The sequence below is a fragment of the Aspergillus candidus genome (genome assembly GCF_002847045.1).
Source record: "Aspergillus candidus strain CBS 102.13 unplaced genomic scaffold BDW47scaffold_31, whole genome shotgun sequence".
NCBI lineage: Eukaryota > Fungi > Ascomycota > Eurotiomycetes > Eurotiales > Aspergillaceae > Aspergillus > Aspergillus candidus.
In genome coordinates this window covers 252,065-269,206 of record NW_020194036.1, presented here as the reverse complement: position 1 = coordinate 269,206, position 17,142 = coordinate 252,065, and the positions used below count along the sequence as shown (strand labels likewise).

General features: G+C 51.2%; 7 protein-coding genes across 7 annotated transcripts; 2 read left to right on the top strand and 5 right to left on the bottom strand.

Moving 5' to 3' along the window:
- The first annotated feature begins 4,640 nt into the window (after positions 1 to 4,640).
- Positions 4,641 to 6,402, top strand: gprC. The gene is made up of 2 exons (XM_024819090.1): positions 4,641 to 5,577; positions 5,631 to 6,402. Exons 1-2 carry the CDS (start codon positions 4,987 to 4,989, stop codon positions 6,363 to 6,365), a joined length of 1,326 nt encoding a protein of 441 aa, XP_024670950.1. The 5' UTR covers positions 4,641 to 4,986; the 3' UTR covers positions 6,366 to 6,402.
- Positions 6,403 to 7,083: 681 nt separating this feature from the next.
- On the bottom strand, positions 7,084 to 9,080 carry BDW47DRAFT_132526 (Zn(II)2Cys6 transcription factor; the record flags this gene model as incomplete). Its single annotated transcript, XM_024817575.1, has 5 exons — positions 7,084 to 7,398; positions 7,561 to 7,684; positions 7,748 to 7,998; positions 8,079 to 8,783; positions 8,838 to 9,080. The coding sequence occupies 5 exons, from the start codon at positions 9,078 to 9,080 to the stop codon at positions 7,084 to 7,086; spliced, it is 1,638 nt and encodes a 545-aa protein (XP_024670949.1).
- Positions 9,081 to 9,573: 493 nt separating this feature from the next.
- BDW47DRAFT_132524 (MBL fold metallo-hydrolase) lies at positions 9,574 to 10,646 on the bottom strand (the record flags this gene model as incomplete). Its single annotated transcript, XM_024817574.1, has 1 exon — positions 9,574 to 10,646. Exon 1 carries the CDS (start codon positions 10,471 to 10,473, stop codon positions 9,574 to 9,576), a length of 900 nt encoding a protein of 299 aa, XP_024670948.1. The 5' UTR covers positions 10,474 to 10,646.
- A 571-nt stretch (positions 10,647 to 11,217) lies between these two features.
- On the top strand, positions 11,218 to 12,042 carry BDW47DRAFT_126843 (ankyrin repeat domain-containing protein; the record flags this gene model as incomplete). Its single annotated transcript, XM_024816625.1, has 1 exon — positions 11,218 to 12,042. One exon carries the CDS (start codon positions 11,218 to 11,220, stop codon positions 12,040 to 12,042), a length of 825 nt encoding a protein of 274 aa, XP_024670947.1.
- A 218-nt stretch (positions 12,043 to 12,260) lies between these two features.
- Positions 12,261 to 13,176, bottom strand: BDW47DRAFT_126842 (YoaK family protein; the record flags this gene model as incomplete). The annotated part of the gene is made up of 2 exons (XM_024816624.1): positions 12,261 to 12,874; positions 12,936 to 13,176. 2 exons carry the CDS (start codon positions 13,174 to 13,176, stop codon positions 12,261 to 12,263), a joined length of 855 nt encoding a protein of 284 aa, XP_024670946.1.
- Positions 13,004 to 13,788, bottom strand: BDW47DRAFT_107951 (uncharacterized protein). Its single transcript, XM_024813117.1, has one exon. The coding sequence runs from the start codon at positions 13,564 to 13,566 to the stop codon at positions 13,393 to 13,395; it is 174 nt and encodes a 57-aa protein (XP_024670945.1). The 5' UTR covers positions 13,567 to 13,788; the 3' UTR covers positions 13,004 to 13,392.
- A 2,194-nt stretch (positions 13,789 to 15,982) lies between these two features.
- Positions 15,983 to 16,767, bottom strand: BDW47DRAFT_107950 (uncharacterized protein). Its single transcript, XM_024813116.1, has 3 exons — positions 16,642 to 16,767; positions 16,529 to 16,585; positions 15,983 to 16,478 (listed from the first exon to the last, which is right to left on the bottom strand). Exons 1-3 carry the CDS (start codon positions 16,659 to 16,661, stop codon positions 16,064 to 16,066), a joined length of 492 nt encoding a protein of 163 aa, XP_024670944.1. The 5' UTR covers positions 16,662 to 16,767; the 3' UTR covers positions 15,983 to 16,063.
- Between the last annotated feature and the right edge of the window lie 375 nt (positions 16,768 to 17,142).

The following is a 17,142-nucleotide window of genomic DNA, read 5'->3' as shown; positions in this document are numbered from 1 at the left end:
GTGAAGGTGACCAAGCCCTGCGATCAGTGTGCGGAAGCATCGGCTCGCATCTTCAAATCGTGTGTGGTGTGGCCCGCCCACCGAGGAGGAAGCACTTTGGGATCATCAAAGACCCCGGTCGTGGCTTCCTGGATAGTACTACTTTTGTATTCCTACGTTACCCTACCATGGCCGAGGTAGTTTAAAGGTTATTCCAACCACGTAGTTCGCACTGCCCACAATACCATCGAGTTGTTTCATGTCAGTGCTCTGGATGATAAGATATTTACTGCCGGATTCCTAGAGGAAGCACCCTTCTCACGTTGGCGTGCGTATGACCGAACGCTCACGCTCCTCCGGACCAATATCGCGAATTTAGAAGCACACGAAAACGCAGCAAGTCTCTTTCGAAGCCCTTCTTCATCTCTTGGGCTCTGCGACTCACTGCACGACTATCGGCGCAAAGGAATCTCATAGGGCGTGGCCTTAAACCAGTTACCCCGGGACCGATCAGACAACCGGCCAACTGTTGTACTGGAAGCCGCGTACTGTGAGACACAGTTTAGACTACGGCCAGATGTGCGTTATTGGCTAAAGGGACCCGAGGGGGAGGTGAAGACCGTCCTGACTCTCCGAGTCGCTCAAAATGAGCCCAGAATCATCATCGACAGATGAGAAGGCACTGGAAACGGCCATGGTAGCCGAGAGCAACAGGTCGTCATCACAAGAACAAGAGGCAATAAGGTCACCATCACTGGAGCGCCGCTGGTGCTGGAACTCGAAAGGCTCTTCCTCAGAGCCCCGACTATCCCCCACGAACGAAACATTGAGATTGATCATGAGAAACTCGAGTTCTTGGCCACGAGGGTCTGGAGTAAGCAGCAGTTATAGCGAGAAAGCCAATTATCAACTTATTGAGATCTGATAGATTCTATTGGTGGTTTCAATTAGGCTAGTGGTGCTGGAAGACTACTCCATGTGTTGATGACAATTTTCACAGTCCTTTGAGGGTGCCCGTGACATGATCGCGGCATTTTTTTTGCTGGAAAGTACCCATAATATAAAGTTCTGGTTAGTGCTATTGAGCCAATTCCTGTCCGTAGGCCAGATCCATAAAAAATTACCATCGCTGATCGGTAATTCCAGACGCATTGGGGGCCAGGGAAGAACAAAGTGCTCCACACGTTCCTGGCCAGATATGGGCAGCTATCGAAGAGAAAATATTCCTTGATCCATGAATCCTGATTGGCGGAATAATCATAACTCGGTATACTCGGTCTGATCGGCTGGATAGCCCACTGCATGCTGAGATAGTCCGGGCCTAAGATCTGGTTGCGGGTGTTCAGCCTTTGCAGGCTTATTCTCCCCACATCAGGGTAATATATGCCGACGCATCACTGCGCATTAGATGTTGGAATTAGCAGTCGGTGACCTCACTAGTAGTTAGTCAAAAATTGAGATCAAGGCTATAGGCGAAGCGAGGGAGGAGAGGAGCCCGGTGCGCCAACAGAGGAAGCATGAGATTGGTGTCCGGGTAAACACGACGGGTTAAAGTTAAGTTCCTGGAACTATTGGATAAATAGAATTGGTGGCTCAAAACGGCAACACGTCCTGTAGTTCCGGCGATCGGGGTAGCCGACGGAATTGCCTCAAATCTGGGGAAAGTTTGATCTGGCTGAGTTTCCCCAAAGAAGTCAGATTAAAGAATTGAAGAAAGTCAGTTTAGGATCAATAAGTTGGCATATCGAATCGGTGGGGTTATACGGAGTACTCTGAAAATAGAAAGGAATATGTCAGCTGCGGAGTGACGTTCCTTCTCGCCCGTTTCGAACAACAACACGACCAGGTCTACAGTCCAGTCAACCTGATCAGATTTTTGCAATTAGACATCAAGTCCACACGACCGAGCGAGTGGGGGCAGTTACACGTGAATCACTGGGATGAGTGAACACGATGGTCAATAGAAGGATGGTATATAGCCATGATCGACGGTCGCAGGAGCCAGCCTCACACAGATAACACCGGTAGTCAGTTGGTATACATCGACGGCTTCAGTCTCTGCGGGGGGTAGTTTCCAAAAGTAGAATCTGACCTGACGGGTTGAAGTCACTTTTCAACAAAGACGAGCGCCACCCAGGACCCCAGGGATACGGGAATGCTGCGGGTGATAGACGTGCAGAGCTAAATCCCCATGACGGTACATAGTCCACATGGAGGACTCCCTGTATATGAAACTTTGTCGGTAGATCCCCTCCAGGGCAAGTAACCCGACGAGTATGTGTCCTGACGGGCGACGCTCTCAACGGCAGCTCCTTCTTCTCTCGCACCGCATTATATCGCGTGCTTGGAAGAGGCGCGGGCAAAGAATGTGGGTACTGGGCGAGATATGGAGATAGTCATCGGGGGCACAGAGATTGGCTGGTTCACTTCTTTAGTGGATGGATGGTCGAAGTCAAGCAAAAAGCTAAGAACCCACTTTGTATTGGTACAATTCAGACTACAATGGCCAATTTTAGTACCCGTATTTATGCACGAATAGACCAGAATAGGAATGTACATGTGAAGCCCCACTCAGGGTAATAACCGGGCCGCCACCAGTGCATGAATTGGAGAGGAAGATTGCGGACACGAAGGTGTTGACGAACTACGGAGTAGTAGGAGAAACGAAGCATCGAGGATGTCCGATATTGATGAGTGAGAGGAGAGCCAATTCAGCAGAGAAGGAATGGCGGTAATAATACGATGTCTGTAATTTATCTGAAGTGGTGTCATCGTGTCTATCTTGGGACTCGGTTCCTGATGAATAATCGTAAAAACTTCTCTCTCTGAAACAGCGATCGGCTTCAAACCGACGGAGGACCCAATAACTAAAACTCAACTAAAACTCTCCGCGTAGAGACTGCTACGGAATACTACCTCGTACTTTGTAGATCGTGTGTCCATCTATCTAAGTGGGACAGGGATGCGGTCCAAAACGGGACAGGCGGTATTCAATGGTAAGTCAGTTACCACCACACCAACTGCTCTCCCTCATTCCTATCTCACTCCATGACCCTGTCAGTCACATTTCACTGGATGGAAGCGGTGGACAATAGTCTCAGGCCACCTACCTTGTGCGTTTGGACCTCACGTTGCCCTGGACCCCAAGTCCTACAAGGGAAGGAAAGTGACGTGAGTTGAGCAGTCCAATGGACACGCCTAAACTAAATGAATCACTGTCCTCTCCACCGACGGCCCCACCTGCGCCATTGGATCAGTGCAGGTGTAATGTCTCAGATAGAGGTATGTTGGACGAGATACGATTAAAAAAAGAAGGATGGTTGATTCCATTGGTGTGGATGACACGATCAATAAGGTGGTCACACAGGGCGGCCATGTGTTTTCCTTCTAGACTTCCCCCGCGACCTATCTCTTTCTCACATATTGGGGATACGGGAATGGCAAGGGACAAGGGGGTGATAATTACGGCGTCGGTACGCCAGGCCCGTGTAGTATGGACAGGGTGTATGGGTAGATTGGATCCACTGGCTGGTTGTCGTCCAAAGCTCCCGGTCTGTATTCACACCCTCAGTTGTCCGGACACCGCGGAGGAGAAGAAATGAAGAAAAAAATATAAAGTGGAAAGCTTATTGATCCAATGACACGGGAGCGACCCAAAGGAGAAGATCATCATTCGCAGGACGGATATCGTCCGGAATTCCTCGAGTGTGCTTGTCGGGGCCAGGAGGTTCTCCGGTGTGTTTTTGCCGGTCCATCTGATCGACGTGGTGGGTCTCCTAATGGGGCAACTCGAATTCTGGAATGGCCAAGTGACTTCAATGCGCGTTGGCGCCCTAACTCAATACTAACTAGATCCACATTCCCTTTGTGATTATCCCAGTCGTCCATATCGCTAAGGAGATCCTTGATAGGCTCGGGTGCTTGCGGGGTTGATGCGGCGTTCATGCCTCTCCTCTCCCCTTGCCACTGTTCGGCCCAGCATTCACGAAGGGGCCTCAAAAAGGGGCCGTGGCGGACAGCCTTGTCCGATGTATGCGACGACTCGTAGGTTTTCTCACTATACTTGGATCTCCTTGTCCTCGTACCCACCAGGGGTCGATCTCGAGAGCCAATCTACTCACTAGGTGCCCTACTGCATTCGGTAGCAGAGCAGACACCGGTTTAGCGACTCCGCTGCTCAAACTGGATGCTTGTCGATTTCAAGCAGCCTGCTCCGTACGCTAGCGGTACACGAACATGTGAGTGTGCCCACCGGACGGTGACCAATACCGCTACAGCCTAAATTTGCTTGGGATTCGGGGCCCTGTTCATTTTACTTCATGTTCCAGCTCGTCACCGATGTTTCAATCTCGCTGGCCAAGACGATTCCCCGTATATATCGAGCGCGACCTGCCAGTGATGGCTGATGGTTTTTTATAGGACGTTGCATTCTCCCGTGGATCCTCGTAAAAGTCAGTGAGTCCATTGGTCGTTTCTCGGGGGCCTAGCTGTGGCAGAGACCGTCGGATCGCTAGACTTGATATGCTGATTTAGCCCACCTAGCCCGGCCTAATTCGACAAAAGCTTTGCCCAGTTCAGGACTTCCCCCACCGCACCCACTATCGAATGTGGGTAGTTCAACCCCGATCTCATTTAAGTTGGGTTGAGATTACCGTTGTGGCTCGCCTCTCCGACGCTTTTTCGCGTGCTTTGTCTCCCCTTGTTCTCCCCTCCTTTGCCATCTAGACGACTGCACTGCGACTGAACGAAGTACGAGCCGCACCCCCTGAAGTGGACCGTTGGAGAGCGCCCATCGTCGTGGCCTGGGCGGGTCCATTGTAGGTACTTGTAAAGTCTACTTCCGCGGGAAACACCAGCCAGCCGGAGGCGTCTCTCGTTCCCCCTCTCCTTTCCACACCCTTATCCTCTCCCAGTGTCCTGGATCTGGTCGCAGTTTTGTTTCTACAGGCCTAGGAACATGATGATTGCGACATCCCCAGGGCTTTAACAACCAGCGACTCTCCAGCAATGAGTCTCGATCAACTGTCGAGTGTGTTAGGGTCCCGCCATGACGAGGGTCAGAGTCTCTTGCCCCGGGTGGCATATACCAAAGGGGGTCCTACCATGAATATCGACCCTCTGCCCAGCGCGCACCGCAATGGCCTGATTGCCGTCTTCATCATGGCCATCCTTTCTTTTATTGCGACCCTTGTTCTGATATCGTTCATTACATTCCGATTGGTATTCTGGCGCAGCAACTATCGACGTTATATCGGTTACAACCAATATATCATCCTTATCTATAATCTGGTGCTGGCCGATTTGCAACAATCACTTGCTTTCCTCATCTGTCTCAAATGGATCGTTTCAAACAAGATCGAAGCCTCCTCAGCAGCCTGCTTTCTCCAGGGCTTCTGGCTCCAGATCGGCGATCCGTCCAGCGGATTGTTTGTGCTCGCTATCGCGATCCACACATTCTTCCTAGTGACCATGGGCCGCAAGATCAGCCACCGGATGTTCGTTATCAGTGTCGTCAGCACCTGGGTGTTTGTTGCCATTCTGGTTATCATTCCAATTGGGCTATATGGGCGGTCGGTATTCATTCCATCGGGTGCCTGGGTATGACTCCTCTTCCTGCTCCTAATGGTCCCCGACACTAACCAGGTGTGCAGTGCTGGATTAACGAGGAATACGAGCCGATTCGTCTGTGGACGCACTATCTTTGGATTTTCCTAGCAGAGTTCGGAACCGTCTGCCTGTACGCTGTCATGTGGTTTCAATTGCGTCGTCGGATCAAACAGTCTGCGATTCTCGGACACAGCCACACGGAGAGCCTGAAGCGCCTCCGTCGAGTTATCGGATACATGGTCATCTATCCGATCGCGTATATCGTCTTGTCTCTACCCCTAGCCGCGGGGCGCATGGCCACCGCGCAAGGGAAGACGCCGAGCCTGGTGTATTTCTGCATCGCTGGCGCCCTGATCACAAGCTCAGGCTTGGTCGACGTGCTCCTGTACACGCTCACCCGGCGAAACCTCATCCTGGAATCGGAGCCCAGCGACGACCGGAGCTACAACCAGTTCCCCAGCACACGGACCCGCAAGACAGACCATTTCGCGACATTCACCGCCGACCCCAGCTACAACCGCACGGAGATCAGTGCGCTGCGCACGGTCCGCGGCGAAGAGCTGGACGATACAGGAATGCGGGATGGCTCGACGGACAACATCGTCCAACCCGGCAGCATCGAGATGACTCCGATGGGGAAAGTGTACCAGCACACGACCATCGAGATCACCAGCGAACCCGCATATCCTTCGCAGGGAGAGCGGGATTCCCAATCGAGCAGAGATTCCCCGGGGGCTGCGGCCGGCCACGAGCCGCCATTCCGAATATGGCGGAAATGATTGCGACGCATGTTACCGCGACGTTTCCTTCTCTTCTCTTTCCACTTCTTCCCACTTCTTTCGCATATTGATTTCACCGTTTACAATCGGCTACTCGCACGCTTCTTGATGATGGATTATTGATACCCATGGGTACTGGTGATTGGGGTTTGGAGTGCCTGGTATGGATACCCTGTAGATTGTACATATTGAGATCGATATACTTTGGATTTCTGGTCGGGTTCAAGGCCATAATCCAGTCAAAAATTATGAACAAGATGAATGGACTAACTTCCACATCGGGCGCTGAGCGGCATTATCTTGATACACTATTTAATCCCAATCAATACGTATCATATACTATTGTTATATCTCACAAATCTACGGCCCCCACCTGACATGATGTCAAATACCTACCCCAGCCATATAGTTATTTAATTAATAATAAATGAATAAAACTAACTAGTTCACGAAGGAATCACTAGTCCCAGGTATTCGAACCATAACACGGAAGTACTATATCCCCCGAAAAAAAAGCCATCGCCCAACACCGCGCATGGCAAATAATAATATATAAACCCGATCCGACCGAGTCAAACCACCCCGCGCAATTGCGCAATCACCCAACGCCACCAACAACAACACCATAAAGAAAACATAATATACACATACGAAGGTCCTCTATCCATCCATATACTGGAAAAAAAAGAAAGACGTAAAAAGAAAAAGGGGGGAATAATTACAACCCCACCTCCCTCCCCATCTCCACCATTTGCCTCCTAACAGTCTTCGCCAGCGGCCACACCCTCCCCAGCACATTCAGCCCCCCAAAGCCCAACTGGACCCTCGCGCGCAGCACGTCCCTCTTTGCAGTCGCAGTCGCAGCCTCCTGCCCGCCGGCGCCGCCGGCGCCGCTTCCCGACCCGACGACCAGAAACGCAGCCGTGTGGACCACGACGCACATCGCCAGCGCGCAGGTGAAGAACGGCGTGCGGCGGGTTATGGCCGAGGGGAGCGTGGCGAGGTTGGAGAGGTGGTCTGCGGCACGGAGGAACTTGCGCGAGTGGATGTCCATGTCGTGTGGGGTTGTTTGTGTTGATGCGGAGGGGGGAGGGTGTGGGTGTGAGCGTTGGCGGGAGTTTGATGGGGGGAATAGGGGGGATGAGGTTGAGGGGGCGTCGGGGAGGACGTCGAGGGCTGTTTGGTTTTCTCCGACAGCACCGCCTGCTTCGGCGGGGGTGAGTGTTTTGAAGCGCGTGCAGGAGGAGGATGCTGAACGGGCTTGTTGGAAGGAGGCGAAGCGGAGGGTGGAGCGGGGGTGGTGGAGGTAGATTTGGCTTCTGTTTCTTTGTTGGCTTTCTCTACAATTTATGGGATATGCGGGAAAAAGAGGGGAGGCTTACAAGTAGGTGATCATTTTAGCTTGGAAAAGCATCTCGTCGACTTCAGGACTGGTGTCGTAGGAGGTGCACGAGGGGAGATGCATGAGGAGAGATGACAGCGCGGCGTCTACGCACTCGACTTGCTCTTCGAGGTCCATTTCCAGCGAGCGGTTGACTTCGAGGACGCGGCCGAGGGTGCGCACTGCGTCTATGCGGGCTGCGTAGGAGGAGGTGTAGAAATCGTGGACTGGTGGGGGGAGATGTTGGAGTTGCTGTAGTACTAGTTAGATGAAATGATCTTCTACCTTGTTTCGAGTTGCAAAGGTGTGAAGATGAAGGAAGGAATGCGTACCATATCTTGTACACCGTTATACACAATCTCCTGACAAGGTATGCCCGCGTCCGCAGGCTGAGTGTACAGTCTAAACGGAGCCTGATCGCGCATAGCGGCCAGAAGCCCATCAACGACAAACAGCTCCCAGTAAGTGCGGCGCCAGCTCTCCGCCAGGAGTGAACTGTCACGAGAATGCGCATTTGCGAAGCTCGCACGGTGCATGCCGATTTCAAGAGCAAGGGAGATAGCCTCATGGAGGGAGAGCAGCGCGCGGTCTTCAGCGCCGTGGGCATGGTCAACGATAGCGAGGAGTAGTAGCGCCTGCACTTTGAAAGGCCCGTCCGTGTCCGGCGCGACGCGCGCGGCGTCTGCGGCGCGGACGTATGCTTCTTGGAAGGCTGAGTGGGGGTAGAAGTGGGCGCCGATATAGCGGGTTAGAGAGACGAGGTAGTGGGGGAGGTGGCGGCGGAGGGGCGTGTGGAGGGCTTTGCGGGGGAGGAGGATGGGATGCGAGGGGTGAAAGTTTTGGTAGTAGAGTTGGATCATGGGGTCGTAGGCGATTTCGTCGGATTCATCACGATCGTTATTGCGGTCATTATTGTTGGTGTTGTTTTGGGAGTTGTGGTCGTAGTTGGTTAGGGCTTGGGGCGCCCAGAGCGGATCGTCCGGGAGACTGGGGAGGTCGATCAGGGTGTGTGGGGAGTCTAGAAAATTGGTTCCTGGCTGGGTTTGTTAATCCTGGTTCTTTTGATATCTTAAAGATAATAAACTACGCACATCGAGATCTGTTGGTAAGGCTGTGGCATTCAACCAGTCTGTGAGACTATTGTCTCCCCCAAAGAGAGGCAGGCCCTCCTCGATTGGTTGCGCGGCGTTATTCCCCCGCAAGCCACGCCGGGACCGCACGTATCCGCAGTCAATATTCGAGGATAAACAGCGTGAACAGACAGGCATGCGCGCATCGCATTTAAGGTGGCGACGGCGGCAGGGAACGCACGCTAGGGACGAGGGACGGGACATGCTGTAACGAAGGAACTGAATATAGAGTATAGATAGATAAGAGAAAAAAATAAAATAAGATTAAACCATACAAAATACGACTAAACAAGGAATAGAAAAAAAAATAAAAATAAAATCAAACTAAAAAACCCCAGCAGATCGGCAAGTTATATCAAACGGGCGTCCGAGGGCGAGACGTCCTGTGTAAAATCATAAAATGACAAAGGAAGCTTCGTTCCCGAGATCCCCGATTCGGCGACCATGGCACCAAAGCCGACGTCCCCGACGCATGGACGGTGTCGACAGTTGGGGACACTTCCGTCTGTCAAATGAAGTAACATGAAGGAAAAATGTGAGAAAAAAAAAAGACAAGTAATTAAGAACTTCCCAATCAATGGGAAGTACAACATATGTACAAGTTGTTGGGGACCCTCAGCCCTATCCCGTAGCCTCAACCTACCCGAACAACTGGGAGATACCGGGCTACAAAGCCCTAATCCCGATCGGGGACCTCTCAGCCCCACCGCAGACCCACTTTGTCCCCTCCAGGCGTCATCGCCATCTCCATCCCGACCGGCATTCGGCCTCCACGGACATTGACCTGCAGCGCGGGATGCAACAACCGGGGTTCATTTAAACCGCTGTCGCGGTCCGCTCTCCACTGCACAAAATCTTCCTCCGCGCTGCCGTCCTTGGCGTGCTTATTGCGCGCCTTTTGGTCGGCGACGGTAACGTACGCCAGCGGCGCCCGCTTGGCGTCTGCCTCTGTGGCCGGAGCCGGTGGGTAGTCGTGGCCTGTGTACAGACGGACGTAGGGCGGCAGGTTGAGGAGAGTTTTCATGGAATGGAAGAGGGCGCGGGCGTCGCCGCCGGGGAAGTCGCAGCGGGCGCTACCAACGTCGGGATTGAAGATGGAGTCGCCGGTGAAGATATTGTCTTGGATGCGGTAGCCCATGTGGTCCGGGGTGTGGCCGGGGAGGTGGAGGAGGGTGATGGAGAGGTTGCCAAGGGGGAGTTGGTCATCGTCGGCGAGCAGTTTGTCGAAGGCCTGGGCGAGCTCCGACTCGGGGATGTGGTATTTCTGGGCGGCAGTCTCCTGCACGGTGCGGATGCGCGCGCCAATGCAGATCGGGGGCCGGGGCTGCCCCGACGCCACCAGCTTCTCCTGTAAGTAAGCGGCGGCCGTGAGGTGGTCCGCGTGGGCGTGCGTCTCGAGGAGGTAGGTGACGGTGTAGTTGTGCTCTTTGACCAGGGCAAGCAGGGAGTCAGCGGAGCGGGTGGTGATGGTGGCGGATGCCAAGTCGAAGTCCAAGACGGGGTCGATGATGGCGGCGGCACGGGTGGATGGACAGGCCACCACGTACTGCCAGGTGCCGGTGGAAGGTTCAAAGACAGTGTGGACGATGGGATCCATGGTTAATAGATTCTTAGAGGGTGGTTTATTTGTTTTTGTCTGGTGAGTTCATCCGTTCACTTATAGTTTACCTGGCGATGCTATCGCCGATAGCTGTCGGCGATTGAAAGAAGGGATATCAAATTAGGGCTTGTCGGGGATGACATTGCGGGGGATCCGCTGGGATAGCTTCCTGGCGCGCCAGTCAGGGATTGAAAGTGTCAACCTTGTCGTTCTGATGTCAGTTGGGGGAAACCATGGTTGGCAGACCCACGTCGATCCCGAGGTCCCCGGTGTGGCGGCCCACTTGAAAATTAGCCATTTTGTTCTAGATTCATCCTTCAGTGGATATCGTCATGGTTGAGATGCTTCAATTTCGGTTGTTGCGGAATGGTGTAGTTGGTGATATAGTTTGGGGGTGCAGCTCGACAGCGAAGATCACGTTCGTGATCTGCACGAACTTCAAGAATGAGATACCCCTCCCTATTAAATTATGCAGAGAGACGCGAGTACCATATATGGCTGACCATACAGTTGTAAACTGATTATATCTCAACTTACGCGCCCAAGTGCGCATTCCAATCAATCACCATGCAAGGCAAGCCAATTAGGGCTACGACAGTGGCCTGAATATGCAAGGGCTGGACCGTGAAGCGGGGGGTCACATCGACGTCTCACTCCAATCCCGAGAACCAACCTCCAAGGGACAGCTGGATATAAACCCATTCGAATGATGAAACCGACAAGGATTGCCAAAATATAGCCATGACTTGCCTTCTCAACCTCCCCGCGGAACTCCACCTGCTCATTGCCCAGAACCTCTCAACATCCGACACCAACGCCTTCTCCCAAGTCGACCACCGCGTCTACACGACAATCAACCCATACCTCTACAAACATCACATCCAGCAGCACAACCAGAGCCAGTCCACCGAGTTGGACCCCATACTCACCTGGGCCACCACGCGCAACCGTCCGACGACACTCACCAAGCTCCTCACCTACGGGGTCTCCCTCCCACTCACATCCAGCTACAATAATGCCACGACCGTAACCACCACTCTTCTCGGCCACCCAACACCCATCCAGCTCACCGCCGCCCCTCAGATCACCCACCCCATCACCATCGCCTCCCAGCACGGCCACGCAGCCATAATCACTGTCCTACTCCACCACGGCGTCGACCCCAACTACCTAGACCGCAGCGGCCGCACTCCGCTCGAGCTAGCCGTTATCGGGAACCACCTGTCCGCCGTGGACGTGCTTCTATCGCACGGGTGTCGGCTGACGCTTCATCCAGGCGATCCGCCCTACAGGATGACTCTGACAGAGCTGGGGCTCGCAGTGGCGTGTGGGTACGTTGACGTCGCGAACAGGCTGCTCGACGAGGTACACGCGCGCAAAAGTTACGATGTGGAGGTGTCAAGGCAGCAGGAGAGAGCGGCGCTCGTGCTAGCTGCCCAGGCTGGTAAGGAGGGTGTCGTGCGTATGTTGGTTGAGAGGGGGGCTGTGGCTACTAAGATTGCGGGAGAGTGGGCTGCGCGGAACGGGCACTGGGGGGTGGTGCGTATTCTGGCGTCGGTGGGGTGATGGTGTTGCTTTTACTATTGGCGTATTTAGGATTTAGATGTCTAGATAGAAGGTAACGTACTGAATGGTTGATCTGGCGTGTCTAGCTATCGAAGCTGGTGGGGTATCACTTTGGTTCAACTGGTTTCCGGTTCCTTCTCTCGATCCTTGGTTTCTGCCTTCCTTTTCCTTCCTTTCTTGCTCTCTTATTCTTTCTTTATATATGGACGAAGAAGAAACTACACGACGTTCTTCGGAGGCACAGGGGGTTTCTCACTCCACCCGACAAACGTCAACGTGATAGTCGCCTTGAGGGCTACGGAAAGCCATAACCCCCCTGTCAGCCCAGTGTGCTTGATCATCCCACCGGCAGCAGTGGCTCCCGCGAAATGGGTCAAGATGGCGCCAACCCTCCGGTTCCGCCTGATGTTGGATCCCCACGAACGCTGATATAGCAAGGGGTCCATGAGCAGGTCCGCGACGAGCGCCGTCAGCACGACAGTGGGAATCTCAGGGACAGTGAGAAAGCGCGACGCCACCAGCTGGCCAGCGCCCTGAAATGACATCAGGGCGATCGCAACGGTCTGAATCCAGTTGATGGGCTCGAAGCGGTCTGGCTGCGGACTTATAATTCGTCCTTCGACGAGAAGTACTGTGATGAGCAGGAATATGGTCTGTATGGCGAAGGAGCTGACGACAGCTATGCGGCGACGGGGACCAAGGAGCCGACCATAGTGGATGAAGAAGATGTTGCCGACGAGGAAGCTGACGACGGCAACAGCTGCCCTGATCCAGAGCTTATGGGAGTAGTCTGGTTTACCTGAGATGGCGAGGGCGATGAAGATGGTGTTGCCTTGTTTTTGGTTAGTGGTTGAATTGGGAGGTCCGTATGGGTTCATGGTGTGTGAACATACCGGTGTACATATTGACATAATTTCCCCAGGCGTTGAATGCAAGCCCGTCAATGAGACCGCTGGAGAAGGTGCAGGCCAGCAGAATCAGGTCCGTCCATCGGACATCGATCTCCCCCAGCCAGAACTGTTTCAGCCTGGCTTTGAAAGAGCGCTTCTCGGAGCCTTTGCAAGTCGATATGTCCGAGTGGGAAGGAACTTCCTGGACGACGGTCGAACTTGAAGGGTTCTCGAAGATCGTCATTGTAAGAGTGGTTAATGCAATGATAATACCCTTCTTGTCGGGCAAACTCGAGGTTTATATCATGGTCTAGGAGTGGGGAGAGGCAATGTTGGCTTTCGATCTCAACCCCTTTCGCACCCATTGACATGCCATAAAACTCAACAGTCTTTAGTGACCTTCTTGGCGGGTATCTCTTTCAGAACTTCCCATGCATTATTGACGCGTGCTACCTTGGATCTACGACCATGTTTCACGAGTTTGAAACAGACGAACGAGGGTCTCCATGATGAGGCCTTGGAACCAGGAAGATCTACCGGGCCGCGTCAGAACATTCCGGTCAATCTTCGTCAATCCCAATATTGCCAAGCATCCAATGCACGCAATCGACGAGTGATAAGAACCCGATTCCATCCTCCCATGCTTGTTACCTCTTGGCAAACTCCCATCCGGATTGCCGTTCGCCCCTGCGGGTGATCAGCAACAGCCATGTCCTGGCAGTGGTAGACCAGATTTGAACGAGATCCACCAGTACCAGCGAGCTATGTATTCTTGGAAAGAATGAAAGGATCGACCGGCCCTCGATCGGCTAAGATTCTCGCGGGGATCTCCAGACTTTCGTCTCATGGAGGCTGTCACACTTGCTATTTGTTCGGCCCGTTATCAGTGATACTAGGAGTGATGTCATGATCACCACGGGGCATATTTTTGGGGCTTGGCTGGCATAGAGAGTCGTAGCTATCGATGCCAAGCTATCAAGACGCCCAGGCCCATTTAGAGCTCTGATAAACTTGAGGTCTTAGCCATGGCGCGACGACTTATTGTGTCAGCCGTTTTCTGATTCTTCTTATTGTCGTCTCTATTCTTTTCTTTTTCGCCTCGTGGATGTCGATTGCGTTATAGATGAATACCTGCTAGTAGGTCATCTGACTCCACCCGAGGCATCCTTTCCCAGACGAAGGATGTATGGTGGTTCCACATCCGTGCAGTGTGGTAGAACGCAGTCGTAACGCGCGGTATAACCCAACCGGGGCTATTACACACTCCCCTAGTCTCTCAGGCCATTTCACGGCCGACGATGGGGCGCAGTGTGACAGTAACCAAAATCGGTGATCATCAACTCCCAAAGTACCTTAGTAGGTAGTTGTGGCTGTGATTGTTATCAGTGGCAGTTTTGTCACCTTATCGGCAGTGATTTAGTCAACGGCCATATCAATTTCTACCCCTTGCCGAATGTGTCTAACGATAAGGGCTTGGTCATGTGGACTCCAAATTTTGAGTACACAGGGACGTATGGAATGTGTGGACTCAATGCAAAGCATACTCCTCGTCTAGTAAAGAGATAGTATGGAGATGTTAGGGCAAGGGGCGTAATGTGACCCAACCGACCTTCCCCTACGGGCCATGCAGTTCTTGGCCATGACAATCAATATTTCAGTTCCTTGCAGGCAACGCATTCCTGATGAATCTTGAGAGGGGAGTAGGTTGACCGGTGAGGTCATGGAAACTTTAATTCGTTGGGTGTATACACCCCAGCTGATCATGTTCCATCATGATGCCCCAACCCAGCAGGAAGGAAACATCCAAAAGTCAGTTCTAAACCACCACCGGGTCTGCCGATATGCCCGTACTGGAATGGCTGCAGCGCTCTGAGTTCGTCTTTGGTAGACTTGGCATCTTGAGCCTCACGTCGGACAGATGACGATGCCTTTAACCAGGAATTCAAGGACAGTCTGCCGCCTGGACCCACCAAGTTGCGACAGTGTTGGCACTCGCATGCATCTCTGGTTTTATCCTCCTTCTAGAACACAGAACCCCAGGGAACACAAGATACCGGGAGGAAACACCCTGTGAGGAAAGAATACCCCTTACTTAATCACGCCATAGTTCCATCCTTTCTAAAAGCCGTAGACGAAGGCTAAAATTGGTTATTAATCATATCTGGCTCGTCCCCAGACTGCTATATGCTAATGTTTCCCCGGAAATAGACCTCACGCATGTCATGCTACTCCCATACACTATATGATGTGGGTAGCACCTTCCCAGATTCTACGAGCATCTGGCATCTCGCTCTCATTCCTGTGGAACCTTTGGTTCGGGGTTGGTTTTGACATCAAGCAGCAGGACAAGAGATAGGCAAGCAATTGTGTGTATCCTTCATGTCTGGTCCAATTCTCGGCAGATAGAAGACATGATATATTTAGAATATTCATCACGCAACAAAGAAGAGAATTATTAGACTTTATAATACTGTATAATATAGCTTCTTGTCTATATAGTATCTATTGTTATTTATAAGCAGGTTTCGAAAAGTGAGTAAAGTTAAAGTAGTTTATAATATAATCTTTAATTTAATTAGAAACAACTAGTGTTCTGAGCTGTGACTTATATCTATCTAGATACTTTGGAATAAATTAGATTAATCTACTTTAAACAAGACAGATTAAGAATTTATGAAATTATCTTATAGATCTAATTCTTTAATCCTGATCCACTGATCTGGATCTGGATTAGAACAGATCCTTTTAAGGTCTATATAGAAATTAGTGCTGTAAAATTATAAGAACCTAATTCTATCCTTCTATACTTGTTACCTCTGGGCAAACTCCTAACTGGATTACTGCTCGCCCCTGCAGGTGATCAGCAGCAGACATGTCCTGGTAATAGTAGACCAGATTTGAACAAAATCCACCAGTGCCAGCATACTATGTATTCTTGAAAGGGAAGACAAGATCAACTGGCCCCTGATCAACCGAGATTAGCAGGAGATCTAGAGATCAACGTCATAGCTTCTTATACATAAGCAGTCAGACAATACAAATAATTAAAAGTCAAGATCATCAATTTAATTAATGTGCAATCTTGAATAATAGCAAAACAGACAAACACCGATGTTTTGGAAATAACTTTTTTAAGTTACACCTGCAGCACTTATACCCTTATTGATCTCATCAATTGACAGGCCACTCCCAACCTTCCCTGCGTCCGCGGAAGACACAAAAATAAGTTGGAGCTCATACTCAACATCAAACCAGGTCTCCCAAGTCCTTTTTCCGTCCCAGGACTTCTTGGTCTTACTACCTGCACCTGAAACTTTCACATTCTTAGGGAAAACCCCTAAACGTGAGATGGACCCTCCTAGGTTTTCGAAAACAACATCCTGAATTTTAACGTTTGCTGTATCCGGCATAGCTTTCATAAAGCCAGCCCATTTACCCGCGATTTGCTGTCGAGCATTGTTGTAAGCCCAAGCTGGCCTTGAATCCGATCCTTTGTGGTAGTAGTGGAAAGTATCCGCAATGGGAATGACAGTGTTAGACATATTTCTGCTATAGCTTAGCTCAGTCAATGAACGTGGTGAATAGGATGTATCTACATCTTGATGATAGCGGAGCTGTGAGGTTGTGAGGCTGACGATAGTACGGGTGATAGGCTATTTCCTCGTTAGAATCATTTCAATACAGCATATAGATGGGAAAAGGGACTGACTTGGGACCTATAATAATCATTTGATGTTAAGCCAAAGAAAGTGTCGAACTTCAAGCGATCCGCCTGAGACGAAGTAGATTTTATAGGCAAAATGGATCTTTGATGAATGTATTTTACATCACTAGTAAGTACAGTAACTCCTGATAGTTTACATCACTGATCTCAACTTCAAAGAAAATGCTAGTGGAATATAACATTGTAATGATTTGAGACGACGTCAGATCGATCCCTCTAGACTTGCTATATTGTCAAAAACTAACGCGTAGAATTTAAAACGATGTCAGATCGATCCCTCTAGACTTCGTATATTGCCAAAAACTAACGCGTAGAATTTAATACGATGTCAGATCGATCCCTCTAGACTTCCTATATTGCCAAAAACTAACGCGTAGAATTTAATACGACGTCAGATCGATCCCTCTAGACTTCCTATATTGCCAAAAACTAACGCGTAGAATTTAATACGACGTCAGATCGATCCCTCTAGACTTCGTATATTGC